At 43.9% G+C, this 17,085-nt stretch overlaps 1 protein-coding gene across 11 annotated transcripts in view; it reads left to right on the top strand.

Annotated features, from left to right (window-relative positions):
- Nucleotides 1-13,835, top strand: part of AFF3 (ALF transcription elongation factor 3) — a 579,079-nt gene extending 565,244 nt beyond the window's left edge. For 10 of the 11 annotated variants that reach the window (XM_063649229.1, XM_063649227.1, XM_063649226.1 and 7 more), the window contains 3 exons: nucleotides 2,098-2,147; nucleotides 2,296-2,519; nucleotides 6,463-13,835. In XM_063649229.1, the coding sequence (XP_063505299.1) occupies nucleotides 2,098-2,147; nucleotides 2,296-2,519; nucleotides 6,463-6,584 (396 nt within the window). In that variant the 3' untranslated portion in view covers nucleotides 6,585-13,835. The remainder of the gene's footprint in view (nucleotides 1-2,097; nucleotides 2,148-2,295; nucleotides 2,520-6,462) is intronic. The other variant, XM_063649228.1, reaches the window with a different exon arrangement.
- Nucleotides 13,836-17,085: the final 3,250 nt, after the last annotated feature.

Raw genomic sequence — 17,085 nt, 5'->3', positions numbered from 1 at the left:
CCTCAGCCTTCCAAGTCGCTGAGACCACAGATACACGCCACCACACCCAGCTCATTTTTTCATTTTTTTGTAGACATAGCAGTCTCCTTGCATTGTCCAGGCTCTTCTCGAACTCCTGTCCTCCAGCGAGTATACCGCCTTGGCCTCCCAAAGTGCTAGGATTACCAGTGTGAGCCACGCACCCAGCCTCAAGGGCTATTTAAATGCTACTTTGAGTTCAGAGACCATGAAATCTTTAGGTACCCAAGACAATTTGGCTATATGTGTTTTATCAGTACAGAGCTATCTCTAAAAAGAAAGAACTTTGTTCCTGCTGGTATTTCTTGGGCGTGGGGCTTAGTGGTAGAGGAAGAGAACTCAAGACTTCTTTTTTTTTTTTTTTTTTTTTTTGAGACGGAGTCTCACTTCGTCACCCAGGCTGGAGTGCAGTGGCGCGATCTTGGCTCACCCTAACCTCCACCTCCCGGGTTCAAGCGATTCTGTCTCAGCCCCCCAAGTAGTTGGGATTACAGGCGTGTACCACCACACCCGGCTAATTTTTTGTATCTTTACTAGAGATGGGGTTTCACCATGTCATCCAGGCTGGTCTCAAACTCCTGACTTCAGGTGATCCACCCACCTCAGCCTCTCAAAGTGCTGGGATTACAGGTGTGAGACCCTGCCTTCTTCCTCCATTCAGCAGCCTTTACTGGACTGTTTCTGCAACCCCCAAGCCTTTCTCCCCTTCTGCCATTAGTGTTCTTATATCCGGAACATCCATTCTATAGATCACGTTCTCAGAACCACAGGATGAAACAGAAACAAAGTGATCAGTCCAGTAGCACCAGCTTGAGAAAGGTGTCAGTAACATTGTGTCAGGAAAGGGAGGATAAGCTCCCCTATTCAAGAAGGTTTCCTAATTCTCCTCATGAAAATAATTGTATTTCCTGAGACAGGCAAATGTGGCATGGTTTGCAATGTTGTTCTTACATTTACATCTTGCCATTGTAGCACCTCAGAGTTCTGACAGGCCATTTCTTGCCGTTTTAATAACACCCGCACTAAAACCAGAAAAATCAGTCACCACTCTATACAGTTCTTTCTAACCAAAAGAAACATGTTGTCTCTGGAGAACCAGGCTGAGGCTGTTTTCTTGTCTCTGGAAGGGGAAAACTCCCATCAGCATCACAAAGACCACTTTCTCCCTTAACAGTCCTATGAAGGCATGATTGGGTTCTCAGAGAGGAAATCTAACTGCATTGAGCAACTTCCCTAACTAGAGGCAAAACTTTTAAATATCTGATGCAAGCACCTGGCTTGTGCAACAGAACTTCCTAAACCAGAATATTCAGATAAACCAGAATGTTTGAACATCCTGTCTGTTATGGAAATATATTTTAATCAATTCTTTTAGGAATATGTAACAGCAACTTCCTTTAAGAAGAAATACTTTTAAACTTCCTAAGTTAAAACAATATAATCTGATGTCATGTATTTTCAGGCACTAAGTAAATGTATGTCGACTGTTTCTGCAAATATGTCCTACTTTTAAATATAAAGTATTGTATATAAGGGGAGATATGAGGGTGTTCCTGCTCTTTTTTCCTTTTAAGAAAAATTAATTTACAATGAAAAAATAAGGCTGCTTCAAGATTTAACAGACCCTTGGGATTATGACTTAATGTGGTACCTAAAATTTGTACATAAAAACCCAGGCTGTGGGTGAAGCCCTTCACTTACCTCACTGAGGGCTGATTCAGGCACCTTGTACATGCAAAATAACTTCTAAATCAGAATATTCAGATAAACTAGAACTTTTGAGTATCCTGTCTGCTAGGGAAATACATTTAAATATATTCTCTTAGGAATATTCAAGAGCAACTCTCTTTAAGAGAAATACTGTTAAACTTCCGAAGTCCAGGCAGCTGTCCCGACTCGCTTCCAGAAAGGGAACAGAGAACTGTGATGGAGACTTCCCAGGTCCAGTTTCTCTGAAGGTGCCTTTTTCCTGCAGTGTCTGCCTTTGCTTCTCTCTGCAGTCACCTGAAAATACGTTCATGTCACCTGTTTCACCTCACGCAGATGGCACTCACTGTCAGTGTTTTTATTTTCTTGCAGAACTCATCTAAAGCTGCCCAAGCCCCATCCCCATGGGGGGCCAGTGGAAAGTAAGTTCGCTTTTCCAAAGTCAGTGCCGTAAGCCAGACAATGCATGGTGCTGGGTCACTGCGCTTTGCTTTCTCTTCCTCAAGGGGCTGCCCTGCCTCGCTTGCTCCCGACCTCGCCACTCTGGTTTTTCTACCTCTCCCCTTCCAGGAGCACTGGAACCCCATCCCCCATGTCTCCCAACCCCTCTCCCGCCAGCTCCGTGGGGTCTCAGGGCAGCCTCTCCAACACCAGCGCCCTGTCCCCGTCGACCATCGTCAGCATCCCACAGCGCATCCACCAGATGGCGGCCAACCACGTCAGCATCACCAACAGCATCCTGCACAGCTACGACTACTGGGAGATGGCCGACAACCTGGCCAAGGAAAACCGAGGTGAGTGCACACCCCACGGGGAACCAGGGGCCCACCCAATCAGGGCAGCAGTGGGCGAGTTTCCGTGGCCTCTCGAAGGAGAAATAGGAGGAGTTGTCGCCAATGGTGCCCTCGCCCCCACGGCAGGGCTTCCAATGCCTTTGTCTCCCTCTATTCTTAGTGGAAAATGGTATGAGACAGACCAAGGTGCAGGTATAGATATGCACACCTACACTTTTCCCTTTAGCCCGAGGGCTTCTCGAAGGTAGGAACTGCATTGTATTCAAGTTTGTGTTCCTAAGACCTAGCCCAGTGCCTAGAACACAGGTGGAGCTCTGAAACACTGAGTGAATGAATGAATGAATGAATGAATGAGTGAATGAGAATGTTACTAACTCTGAGTGCCAGCTGCTTACAGTTGAAAAGAGCATTTTATGTGTAGCAGTAAGCTGTATTTCTTTTTGAATAACATTTGTTTTTACTGATTATAAAAGTAATGTAAGGCGGGGCACAGTGGCTCACGCCTGTAATCCCAACATTTTGGGAGGCTGAGGCAGGCAGATCACCTGAGGTCAGGAGTCCAAGACCAGCCTGGCCAACATGGCGAAACCCCATCTCTACTAAGAATACACAAAATTAGCCAGACATGGTGGTGCACGCCTGTAACCCCAGCTACTTGGGAGGCTGAGGCAGGAGAAAGGCTTGAAACCAGGAGGCAGGAAAATGGCTTGAACCCTGGAGGCAGAGGTTGCAGTGAGCCAAGATCATGCCATTGCACTCCAGCCTGGGCAACAGAGCAAGACTCTGTCTCAAAAAAAAAAAAAAAAAGCCAGGCACGGTGGCTCACACCAGTAATCCCAGCTCTTTGGGAAGCTGAGGTGGGCGGATCACGAGGTCAGGAGATGGAGACCATTCTGGCTAACACAGTGAAACCCCATCTCTACTAAAAATACAAAAATATTAGCTGGGCGTGGTGGCGGGCACCTGTAGTCCCAGCTACTCAGGAGGCTGAGGCAGGAGAATGACCTGAACCCGGGAGGCGGAGCTTGCAGTGAGCCGAGATCGCGCCACTGCACTCCAGCCTGGGCGACAGAGCGAGACTCCGTCTCAAAAAAAAAAAAAAAAAAAAAGTAATGTACACTTACCGTGGCTACGTTTGTAAAGCACATAAAACTTCAGATAAAACAACTTTTAAATCATCAATAATCTTTTTTTTTTTTTTTTTTTGAGACGGAGTCTCGCTCTGTCGCCCAGGCTGGAGTGCAATGGCGCCATCTCAGCTCACTGCAAGCTCCGCCTCCCGGGTTCAAGCGATTCTTCTGCCTCAGCCTCCTGAGTAGCTGGGATACTCACACAGTTGTATATCCTTTCTTCATTTGACATTATATCAGGCATTTTCTCATGTCACTACCTAGTTCAAAAACACCCTTTATGGTGGTTCTATAATAATATCCTAGTACATTGATTATACAGTCACAAAGTATCTTGATTTCTCAAACCATTCCCCTGTTGTTAGACATTTAAGTTCCTTCCAATTTTTTTCCACTGTGACAAATAATGTTGGGATAAATATCCCCACATAAGTCATTGTTCATATTTCTGGTTACTTTGTTTTTCTTTTTTTTTTTCTTTTTGGTTTGAGACAGAATCTTGCTCTGTTGCCAGGCTGGAGTGCAATGGCGCTATCTCAGCTCACTGCAACCTCCGTCTCCTGGGTTCAAGCGATTCTCCTGCCTCAGCCTCCCGAGTAGCTGTGACTACAAGCATGTGCCACCATGCCCAGCTAATTTTTTTGTATTTTTGGTAGAGGCAGGGTTGCACCATGTTGGCCAGGATGATCTCAATCTCTTGACCTCGTGATCTGCCTGCCTCGGCCTCCCAAAGTACTGGGATTACAGGCGTGAGCCACCATGCCCAGCCATATTTCTGATTATTTTCTTAGGAGGGAGTTGTGGAATAAAATTTGGGGGTCAATAGGTATAGATTCTCTTAAGATATATATTGTTCTATATATCGACATTTGCTGTTAACTCTTCTCCTGAAAGATTATACTAATTTACTATTGTCCCTGCAGCAGCAGGTAAGAGTGCAAATCTGAGTTCACTTTCAGGCCGTGAAATGCAAACTATGTTCTCATGATAGCATGGGAGCATGATAGCTCCAAAGCCAAGAGCAAGATGTTCAGGATGAGATAAGGAATGTATGGCAGAGTGCATGAGATTGTAAATAAAACCACATAGTACATAACATGCAGCCCAGAGAAAGTCCAGTGAGAATGCCATGGGGGTCAGAAGCCACCAGGAGGAGCTTGCTAGAGGAGCTGGCATGGAACCATGTAATAGGGCTTTGAAAAGCACTTAGATTTTAGGAGGCTGAGGTGAGCGGATCGCCAGAGGTCAGGAGTTCGAGACCAGCCTGGCCAACATGGAGAAACCCCGTCTCTACTGAAAATACAAACATTAGCCGGGTGTGGTGGTGCTCGCCTATAATCCCGGCTACTCAGGAGGCTGAGGCAGGCGAATCGCTTGAACCTGGGAGGCAGGCGGGGGTTGCAGACAGCCAAGATCGCGCCATTGCACTCCAGCCTGGGTGACAGAGCGAGACTCCATCTCAAGGAAAAAAAAAAGAAAAGAAAAGCGCTTAGCAGTTTAGTGACTGAAATAGGTAGGGTGGGTGTCACCAGTGGACAAAACAGAAAGGACAAATGTATAGAAATACACATGTCGAGTTTGGGAGACTGAGCAGGCCAAGATCCAGATGGCACTGCCAGCTGCCTGCTAGATGTCTCCTACGAGAGGGCTCAGTGCCAAGTGTCCAGTGCAGACTTGGCATTGTTCCCCTACCCCTACCTGCTCCTCCTCCTCTGTTCTGCCCCTGGATCCCTGCCCTGGCCAACCTCCCAGCCACCTCCCCATCCCTGCCCCAGCAAGTCTTCATTCGGCGTGTATGTGAGGACCTTTGAGACACTTCCCCCAGATACTTACTCCCAAGAAGTGTATTCAGTGACCAGCCATGACAGTAGAGTAGCCCATATGAATGTGTTTTCCTCTATCAGCCACTAAACTGTGATTTTTGAGACAGCAGAGCCCACAGGATTCATCCCGCTATCATCCCCTACGCCCCTGCACCTAGCAGAGTGCCTTGGTACATCATAAATATTTGTTTGTTTTTGAGGCGGAGTCTTGCTCTGTGGCCCAGGCTGGAGTGCAGTGGCACAATCTCAGCTCACTGCAACCTCCACCTCCCTGGTTCAAGCGATTCTCCCACCTCAGCCTCCAGAGTAGCTGGGATTAGAGGCGTGCACCACCACACCTGGCTAATGTTCGTTTGTATCTTTAGTAGAGACAGGGTTTTGCCATGTTGGCCTGACTGGTCGCGATCTCCTGACCTCAAGCTATCTACCCGCTTCGGCCTCCTAAAGTGCCGGAATTCCAGGTGTGAGCCACCGTGCCTGGCCACATCATAAACGTTTGGTGAAAGGGCAAATCTAGGGAATGTTCAAAAGCTAGAAGGTGACTTCAGTCCAGATGTCTCATAGCCCATCTCTGATTTGCCCCTAGGAGCCTGGAGCCTCACCCCTTGGACTCACTCCAGGGGCTCAGCACATGCCAGAATTGAGTACAGGGTGAGGGACGACAGAGCCACGTTCTCATTCAGGAGTGGGAAGCATTACTGGACTAGGAGAATGCAGCTGGAGGATATGGATTTTCTTTGCTATTTGGCTAAGCAAATACTATTCATTTGAGTTAGAAATGGCAGATATCATGTATTTATTTATTTGGATATGGGATGAGTTCCCCACCCTTGGATTTTATTTTGTTCAAAGGAATCCTAAAGTTACATGATGGAACAGAGAATCCTTGATTGATAGAGAGACCATGAATGGAATTTTTTGTTACATCAGTTGCTCAGGATAGCACACCTAGCATGTGTGGCATTCTTAACAACTCTTTCTGTCCCCTAGAATTCTTCAACGACCTGGATCTGCTCATGGGGCCAGTCACCCTGCACAGCAGCATGGAGCACCTGGTCCAGTACTCCCAACAGGGCCTGCACTGGCTGCGGAACAGCGCCCACCTGTCATAGGGACCTCACCCTGGAGCCAGATTGGGCTCTGGTCTCCACAGATGGCTCAACATTTTTGGACACTGTGCTACTGAAATTCCCAGTCACAGCATTTATCAGACTGCGGTGAACATTTCCTCAGCATTGAACAATGATCTTTTGCAGGGCATGTGTGTTTGTATGTGTGGGTATATAAGAAGCCGCCTGTGTATGTGTGTAAGATCCACAGCTCTTCAGAACACACCTTCTTTGTCTAGTTTCCATAATCCCAGGCTAGACAAAGTGATCAGAGGTTTCTGATTAGAGGAAGTACACACACACACACACACCGTACTCACACACAATCACAGACACACACTTTCTATTCCAGTGCTAAACCATGACTTCTTAGAAAATTCAACCAAAATCTCATGGGTTAGTTAACCAGGTGCAATACAGCACACCAAAAGCTTGACTGCCAGTGAAGCTGGACCTGCTCTTATACTGTTGATTACTTTCAGTATTAATATACTATTCCCCAATTATTTTTTGATTGGTATGTATTAATGGGTAATTGAATAATGAAAATAAGCCAGATATTTTTGTGCCGGAAGTTTACTAGATTGCATGTTACCAAATACCCTGCTCTTCCTCTAATTCCCTTCCCCCATCTGACTTTATTATCAACTAAATGCATTCCAGGCAAACAGATGGACACTCACAGCCCTTCCCAGCCCCACCTCCAAGTAGTACGCAAATGGCACTGAGATTTAGCAAAAACTCGGCGTCTTTGAAAGTTAACAGACACTAAAGCAGCAGCGCCTGTGTGTTGGAGCTCAGTTAGGAGTTGAAGTTTTCTGCACCTGTGATAACAAGCCCACCAGCCACATGTATTTCTTCTTCCTGCCACTGTGACTCGGTGGCTGTAGAGCCACATGGCATTTGTCAGCCAATCTGTTTCAAGTCTTTTCTTTCCACCAATAGCTTTCTTACGATTTTCTTGGCTAAATGAGGCCATTACCTAGAATGTCCCTTCAGTAGGAGCCTGAATCCTTTGCTTACCAGGCTGAGAGCTATTTGCCATGATAATGCTGATTCTCTCACTCCTCATGCAGAATGTGCACCTGCAGCCCTTTGACGCGTTTTGATTTGGGGGCGATTTTTCAGGCTTTGATTAGCAGGCTGCTTGCAATGCAGAAGATCACAGTTCCTTTCTGGCGCAGCAGCAACCAGAGCCTCTTCCTGTGTCCTGTGTGTCTGGTATGTTTACACCTTGCTCTGAGTTTTTCTCTTGTTTTCTTTTTTTAATTAAGTTTACATTTTAGTTTCTTTGACATCTTGTTTACAGTTTTTGTCTGATGTTTTTTCTTTTATAGTGTCTTATGCCCTAGATTTAGCCATCTTGTTAAATATATTTGGATATGAAATCTTGACGAAAAGAAAATAACTCCTGAAAAAGAGGGTCTATCTTGCCACACTTTAAAAACAAAAATAATGTCCTTGAGGCCTCTTACTTGATAAAGTTGCACCAGGACGGTCTGAGAAAGGCAGGCAGTGTAATATGTGGAGCAATCCATTTTTTCAAGGTGATGACGGCACAAAATACTTAGACTAGATGCTGATCTATAAACATTCACTGATGTTCTTACAGGTTGGATTGCACTGTTAACATTTTTGTCAGCCTGGTCCGTAGGTGGGAAGTAAGATCATTGTAATTCCTTAGCTCTGAGCACTGATTCAAAATTGTGTAAATGACTGAACAACTTAGATGATTTGAAAGTAATTGAAAATAAGAAGGGCTTATGGAATTTGCATTTGGCTTTGGCCTTCAAGCATTTGGAAATATTAAGAGAATTTCCATTTTACATGTCTCCAACTGGGGTGCTTCTTACAACCCTTTCACTTTTTTTTGAGAGAAGTTTCGCTCTGTTGCCCAGGCTGGAGTGCAGTGGCATGATCTCGGCTCACTGCATCCTCTGCCTCCTGGGTTCAAGTGATTCCCCTGCCTCAGCCTCCCAAGTAGCTGGGATTACAGGCATACACCACCATGCCCAGCTAATTTTTGTATTTTTAGTAGAGACTGGGTTTCGCCATTTGGCCAGGCTGGTCTCAAACTCCTGACCTCAGGTGATCTACCCGCCTCCACCTCCCAAAGTGTTGTGATTACAGGCGTGAGCCACCACACCCAGCCCTTTCACTAATTTTTGACAGAGTTCACAATCCCATCGTATGTCAGAAACTTGAACCTAACTTAAGAAATTTCGAGTCATTTTTTTGGAGGACTGAGACTTTGTTCTACTTACTCTTGAAGAATCCTGATGAAATATTCAGACACATAAAGGGATGGCCCTGGAGGTCTGTCCTGCATCCCTGGAGAGTTTCTCTGGTCCTGCCCACCTTGAAAGTTGCAGACTTTGTTGTGACATCTATGTGATGAGCTTCCCTGTGAAGCCCCATTTGACAGGTGGGCCAGCAGTGTTTTATCAGCACTCTGATGGCCCACGTTTCCCAGGAAAACTTCTTGAAACTTGCCCTTGTGGGCAGTGGTCAGAGCATGTAGTTCTTATGACTGTCTCTCGTTTCATCTGTGGAGCACGTGTGGAGCACGTTGGTACAGCAGTTTCTGTGGGGTTTGGCATAGGTGATTTTGGTTAGTAACCATCCTCCAATTGTTGCTTGTGAAAGTCATTCATAACTTGTTCCTTTTACTTAGTTTTGTTGTTGCTGCTGTTGTTGTTGGTTTGGTTTGGTTTGGTTTTGAGACCGGGTCTGGCTCTGTGGCCCAAACTGGAATGCGGTGGTGCGATCATGGCTCCCTGCAGCCTCAAACTCCTGGGCTCAAGCAGTCCTCCTGCCTCAGCCTCCCAAGCAGCTGGGAAGTTAGGCACATGCCACCACACCCGGCTAATTTTTTCTTTATTTTTTTTGTAGAGATGGGGTCTCACTATGTTGCCCAGGCTGGTCTCAAACTCCTGGGCTCAAGCGATCCTCTGGCCTCGGCCTCCCAAAGTGCATGAGCCACCATGCCTGGCCTGTTTAGTTTTGTTTCAAGTTGAAATACCTTTCTTGTGTTTTCTGATTAGAAAAGTAATACCTACTCATTGTAAAAACTCAAACAGTGCAGAAATGTAGAAGGTAGAAAGTGTAAGTCCCTGGTTGTCCCTTCTGCCTGAGACAACCACTGCTCACAGTTTGATGTATATCCTTCCAGAGACTCTCAAATTTAAGCAAATAATTTTTATTACCACGTCTTTTTATTTGAAGACGTACATTTGCCTCCAAAGTTCAACACAAGTTCAACTGACCATATCCTTCCATGACCTGAATAGATGCTATCCTTTATCACGAGGTTCAATTGCCTTTGAAAGAGAGTAGCCCAGGTGTATTCCTGATCAAAATTTGGCATTTTTGATGATACTACTCTACACAGATCAGACTCACGTGCAGAATCGTGCCTGAAGAGAGAGGTTTGGTTAAGACAGAGATTTCTGGAAACATTCAAATTGCAAATGGAAACTTGAAACCCATAATCTAATGAGGAATGTGTACTGGAAAAATAATCTGAAGAGTTGACAAATTGTGTACTAGATTGAACACATGGAATGCAATGCAATGAGACTTTCTGCACTAAAATTTATCCTCATATGTACAACAATGATGTGTGTATTATATAACAGTGATGTGTACATTTCTGACACCCCATACATAATATACACAGTTTGTATAAATGCATACATTTAAAAATATATATGTACAATACAGCTAACATAAAACTGTAGTACGCCTGAAGGATATTACTAGTGCCTAATATTGAGTATGAGTCACTGCGTGTTCGCATCAACTTGGAAGTGCAGTAATTGTTATAAAATTAATCAGTGCAGCCAATATTATTTATGAATCACATCTTTGAAACTGTGCAGTAGCATATACATATATATTTTTAAATAACATTTTTCACAGTTTTCCAGAGTTACTGTTGAAATCTGCATCACCAAAAAAAAAAGCAAGATTTTTTTAACAACATAGACACTCTTCAGACCCAGTAATCTGCGTGTGATTTCCTATTTGTAGGTTCCCAAGAGACTTTAGCAGTCACCAGCCTTAATGCATGTACAGGATATTATTGTGACTTAATTTATCTGCAGTTTTTAATCCATGTGAAATTGGAATTTATAAACGGACTTGGATTAAATATGTCTGCCTTTCTAAGGTTGCAAATGTTACATTAAATGATTTATGTTGTAAATGAGAAAAGTTGAGTTGTACGTAAAAGACATCCACCAATTTCTGTGAATATTTTTACAAGGAAACTTGAGAATCAAAATACGTTCAAGTCAGTTGTTCTGGCTCCCAGTTTATAATCTCTCTAAAAGCAATATTTTTGTTTCATAAATGGCTTAAATGTAGCTCCCACAGATTATCAGTATGAAGTCTGACATTTTTCATGGAAAAAAAGTATGTTTTTCTTCATTATAACTATAGTTTACTATTTGTCTTTGCTATTTCCTGATACATGCACATACGCACACACGTGCACGCTCCCGGTGTCCCAGTGAGGGCTCAACAGGAAGCTTGAGAAGGTCATCTCAATGCCCACAGGGTTCCTGTTCAACCAGTAGCACTGGGATGCCACTTTGCTTGTCATTCTTTAGTGTCACAAGTTACTTCCCTGACTTGTGTGCAGTCAGGGAACTGCACACAACTGAAACCAACATGGTGGAATCATGTTTGCAATATTTGGTTGAGTAAAATAAGATAATTTTGAACTAAAGAAGACGGAGGTATTAGACCAGTGGCTTGACATGAAGCATCCCCTATGCGGGAGGGTAAGTTTGTTAACCTCGTTTTTAGCCTTATCTCCAACCCTTTTCCTTATCCTCCTCCCCAAACTAAAGAAAGCAGAAACAGCAACAAAAACAAAACCATCCCTTCACCCGATCCAGCCCATGTCCTTAGATTCAAATATCCTTTGTCTTTGTCCCATCATACAATCTGACACAATTCACTTGTGTCTAGAGAGAAAAATGCAGAAAGGGTTTGTTTGCAGATGGGCAGTTCAGTTGAGTCCTCATTAACCAAGCAGAGGGGTGCAGAAGAAGCCTGACTCAGGGTCACCATGGAGAACTCCTCATCCCAAAGATGGGTGGGACAGGGACTTGGCTTTGCTTCACCAACCACTGAGCTTGATACTCTTTCAGAGGTGGTTTGTGCTAAGAAACACCCAGCAGTCTTTCAAGAACGTTCTCTTCTGCAGCTTTGCCTGCTACACAGCTGAAGTCTGTCCCTATAAGAATTATATTTTTAAAAAGCAACACATTTTCAAAGAAACCCAGATCAAGTGGAATCTTGAAAGTTTTTTTAATGAAAGGGGAAAAACAACCTGACCACATAAACTGCACTTCCAACCATTGGGAACCAGAGTTTATGTCCTCGTTTTCCCGTTCTCAGAAGAGCACAGTTTTTCAATATTACAACTTCCTGGCAAATAGCACAAGAAATGTTCAGACTTGAGATTTGTTTTCCCTTTGTCCAGCTTATTCTGTATATGTCACCAAAAGGGTTAACTTGTTTGCTTGGCATGAGGAAAATTATAAACTCCATTCTCAAACTAATTACATCTGACCACGGTTTTGGTTTTTATTATTTTAATTGGCACTCCGAGGCAGCAGGGGGTAAATTTTGGGTTGGCTGCAAGGGGATTTAGGTTCACAGCTCTTACTCACAGTAATGGGAATCAAGGGATTAAATCTCTGTGTGTTACTTTGAAAATCCACCTCTTACAGCCAATTTTATAGACATTGATCTGAGGGTTGAATTCAGGGCACTAATTGCCAGTCAATACAAGGGTCAGCATTTGTGTTGAAGCTTCAGGGGTATTGATGTAGCCTGAAAAGCTGAATCAGGGACTTGGGTTTTGTTTTTTTTTCTTTTGTTTTTTTAATCAATTTTTAAAATAGGAAAGCTCATCCAGAAATACTTGGATCTAGACATAATATAACGTAGCACCAATGTTTAGGATTTTTAGAGTGCTGTTGGGTAGTTAAAATAATGTCAATGTTCTAGTTTCCTTATCATTGCTTTTTCAATTTTCCATAAAACAAAACTGAATTTCCCCCAGTATTCAGGATCCCTTTATTTCTAAGATGCCCATAGGAGCAAAAAGAAAATACTCAGCAGTGAGGAATGTGCATTACTTCACTAAGCAGCATTCCATCCACAGGAGCCAAGGGTATCTGACTTTTCAAAGAACATTCTTGGAGTCTTCCATCTTACCTTCATCTGTAGCATGAGTGATCACAAAGCCCAAAGGATGGCCATGTAGCTGAGATGTCTGTAATTCTAAGCATGTGTTACACAGATCTTTACTTACAGACACTTCCATATCATCACCAGCCATCTCTGAGGCCTCTTTAAGTGGTGACATAGCAGCATTGACACTTTTGAGTAATTTGCAAACTGATTATTAATCCCTTGAAGTTCCCAGGGCTTCACACACATACACACACACACACACACACACGTCCTCCTCTGTGGGCTGGGTTGATCTTTTGTTCCTTTAGAGTTTTTTCCTTGTAAGTTCTATAAGTCGGATTTCATTTCCTGACTGTTAATAGAACAGTTGTTAGCAACAGTGGAGGCTTTAAGGAAATAGAGCTCCAGTGTAAGAATGCACTCATGTTGGGGCCACGCAGTTGGAACAGTAGCTGGAGTGCCCAAGCACCCTCTTCCTTTGCCCTGCTACACCGGGTCTTTGAATAAAACTCCTCTCTGTGCCTCAGTTTTCTCTGTGTGAAGTGTAACTCAACATGTCAATCACCTTACTGAGCGACTGTGAGGAGCGACAGATTTGGGCAAGCTTTTTGAGATACCCAAGTGTCACACTTGACAGGGTTTTAAACATTACTGTAGGAACAGAGGCAAAGGAAATATATTATGTCTGCAGGCACCAAGGTGCAGACATGTACAATGTGGGAGATGGAATTTTCTCCTAGGGTCTAGATTGGACTAGGATCTAGCAGACCAAGAGGGTGACAGCAGGGTAGCCATACCCACCCCCATGAGATGGGGACACCAGAGAGGGAGCTCCTTCACCTTTGTGGCTACCACTTTGAGTCCTTCCTGGCTGCAGGCAGAGTTCTAACAGACCAAGGCGGGCAGGGCAGCAGGGCTACCTAGTACTCCACTGTGGGTGGTACACCCCATCCTCCTCCTCATCATACCCTAGTTTTAAGAAATCAGAGGGTCCGGGCGCTGTGGCTCATTCCTGTAATCCGTGCACTTTGGGATGCCGAGGTGGGCGGATCACCTGAGGTCAGGAGTTTGAGACCAGCCTGGCCAACATGATGAAACCCTGTCTCTATTAAAAATGCAAAAAATTAGCCAAGTGTGGTGGTGGGCACCTGTAATCCCAGCTACTTGGGAGGCTGAGGCGGAAGAATCACTTGAACCCAGGAGGCAGAGGTTGCAGTGAGCTGAACTTGTGCCACTGCACTCCAACCTGGGCAACAAGAGCAAAACTCCATCCTCCCCCTCAAAAAAGGAAAAAAAAGCAGGGGCTATCCAGATGGGAAGGGGAAGAAGCAACATGGAGTCCAAGCTTCCAATGGCTGCCATCTTCCATGAGAAAATAGCATGTGTACTGCACACCATGCTACAAGCGTCACCAGAGGCCTGTGGCACAGTCAGGCTTCCTGTGCCCCCATGGTGAGTTCTCTTCATGTGGCTCTTGTGCCTCTGATGGTAATTTTTGTTAGGGGATGGAAGTAGGAGGCAGAGGACAGCTGCTCAGGGAGGTTCGTCTCTGAGAAAGGAGATCTGTCATAAGGGACTTAGGTATGTCATCCATGAGCTTCGGGAAAGAAAGAGGAAACCTCTCTTGAGAAAATGGGTGTTTTTTTTTTCCTCTAGGGGGTTAGGTGGTTGCATCAACATAGCTATTTAATTGTAGGAGAAACTTTAGTGGCTGTACCAGTAGAGAGGAAAATCAACATATGATCTCATTGATCTTTGTGATGGCCAATGACTGGACATTCTAGCCCCAAACATGCAGACAAAGACTAGAAATCCGACCAGTGATCTGGATGTTGCATACCACTAGGGTCAAAGCCCTAAATGGTGCATTGAAATTTTTAGCTGTTATATTTTTTAGGCACAGGGCCAGTGTGTCTGCCTTGCATCAGTAAATCAGTGCTTTGAGCTTAACCAAAGTAATCATGACATACTGAAGAGTCCCTTCTTTTCATACTCACTGGAAATCCCTTTCCTAACCTTTCTCCAGTTAAAAAAATAAAAAATAAAAATAAATAAAAGGAACCATGGCTGGAGATGATGAAAGGTTCAGCCTGATTTATGCCTAACTTAATACTAATGTCGTCGTCACAGGAGCACGAGACCTTGTCCAGTGCAAGCAAATTCCAAGTAGTTGGCTAAAAACTTCTAGAGTGGCAACAAAAAAAATTTTTTTTGGTTTTTTTTTTGAGAGAGAGTCTCATTCTGTCACTCAGGCTAGGGTGCAGTCGCACAATCTCAGCTCACTGCAACCTCCCCCTCCCGGGTTCAAGCAATTCTCCTGCCTCAGCCTCCCAAGTAGCTGGGATTACAGGCGCCTGCCACCACATCCGGCTAATTTTTGTATTTTTAGTAGAGATGGGGTTTCACCATGTTGGCCAGGCTGGTCTCAAACTCCTGACCTCAGGTGATCTGCCCGCCTCTGCCTCCCAAAGTGCTGGAATTACAGGCGTGAGCCACCGCACCCAGCCTGGCAACACAATATTTATTAGCAGGAGGAAATACACCAGGTGGACACTTGGACTTCACCCTTTCTCAGGCAGGGTGCTAAGGAACAGATACTCCTGTTACAGTGTAATAGTCTCTTGCTTACACAATTCTGTAAACATCTGAAGGCCCTCGCATGAAGTCTGCCCCAGTCAGTGAAGGAATTTAAAATTCCACCTTTTTTTATGCTGTGTGTGTCATCTTGGAGGTTTATTCATGGAGCTAGCAACTCTGCTTCAGTGTTCTGATATCAAAGGCCTAGTGTGTCACATCAAACACCGTTTCAAATTCTGCGTTTTGGTCTTGAGAAAGCTGTCAGCAACTTGGGAGCCAGCTTATCTCCCTCGAGAATTTTCCAGGTATCCAGCTTTGGCAGTCACGAAAACAAATTATAAGATCTTCATCTTCTTATAGGCATCGATCTTAGGATGGTTTCAAGAATTGAAGAGGATTTTAAGTAGGACAATTCTGTATAGTAATTTATGTCGTGAAAATGTACATATTGTAGCATTGATGAAAATGCTGTTTATTAGGTCCAATACCATTTTCATATCTCTTCTAGTTATTCTCTATTAAAGTAGATCAAGTTCATTTTGTTATGTGATACTCATTTGGGGCTTCTTCTTAGTGCATTTGAATGTGATTGTGGAGAAAGTCCAGAACCTGTGTTGATAGTCACTATTTTAATCCAAGTAGCCGTAATGGCTCCGTTAAGCAGCAACATTACAAACACTACTGCTGAGAAAGTTGTAGGCTCCTATCTGTGTCTCTGAGTATGTAGGAAAAAAAAAGTTAATCCAAGCAATTCATTAAAGACCAGAGGCTTTAGTAAGAATCACTTCTTCCAGCATTTCTTCTCAAAATCTGTGAATACTTCTTGCAAGGAAACTTTATTTTTTTTTACTCCAAAACATTATATATGATAAAAATTTATTTCAAGCATTCATATAAATAGACTGGAAAGTACATGCATCAAAATATTTCACTGTTTGGAAGATTGGTGTTTTCTTTTGTGCTTGTCTCTGTTTTCCAAATTTTCTGCAATGAGCTTGTGATTCTTCTGAAATTAGAAATTGTAAAAACCAGGCTGAGGCAGAAGAATTGCTTGAACCTGGAAGTTGGAGGTTGCAGTGAGCCGAGATTGCGCCACTGCACTTCAGCCTGGGCAACAGAGCGAGACTCCGTCTCAGAAAAAAAAAAAAAAAAAAGAAATTCTAAAAGCCAGGCTGAGGCAGAAGAATTGCTTGAACCTGGAAGGTGGAGGTAGCAGTGAGCCAAGATCGCACCACTGCACTTCAGCCTGGGCAACAGAACGAGACTCCGTCTCAAAAAAAAAAAAAGAAAAAGAAATTCTAAAAACCTACAATAAATGTTGTTTTCTTCACGAAAGCACATCTACACATAACTATGAGGACACTGTGCATAGTTCTAGTGTAGTAATGTGCAAAAATAATTTGCAGTCTGCGGTGAGGTTGCAAAGTGTATCAGCTGAAACAGCGACTTTTTAAGTCTTCCTAGGAAGTTTAAGTGTATCCCTCCCCCTAAGCAGGCCAAATCTCTTATTCCTGTTTAGGAATCCCATCTCCCAGTCTGCTTCTAAGATATCTGCACACCCGGAACCTAAAATCTTCACTTTGGGGGTTACCCATATCTGCATGAGGCAGTGCAAATGTTAAACCCCCTTTCTCTCTCTCTCTGTCGTGTCCCCACAGTTGCATTTATCATATTGCAAAGAAAACTCCACATTCAAATCATGAATAATTTAATA

This window comes from Pongo pygmaeus, chromosome 12 (assembly GCF_028885625.2).
Source record: "Pongo pygmaeus isolate AG05252 chromosome 12, NHGRI_mPonPyg2-v2.0_pri, whole genome shotgun sequence".
NCBI lineage: Eukaryota > Metazoa > Chordata > Mammalia > Primates > Hominidae > Pongo > Pongo pygmaeus.
The sequence above is the reverse complement of the archived record's forward strand: the minus strand, read 5'-3'. Positions and strand labels throughout refer to the sequence as shown.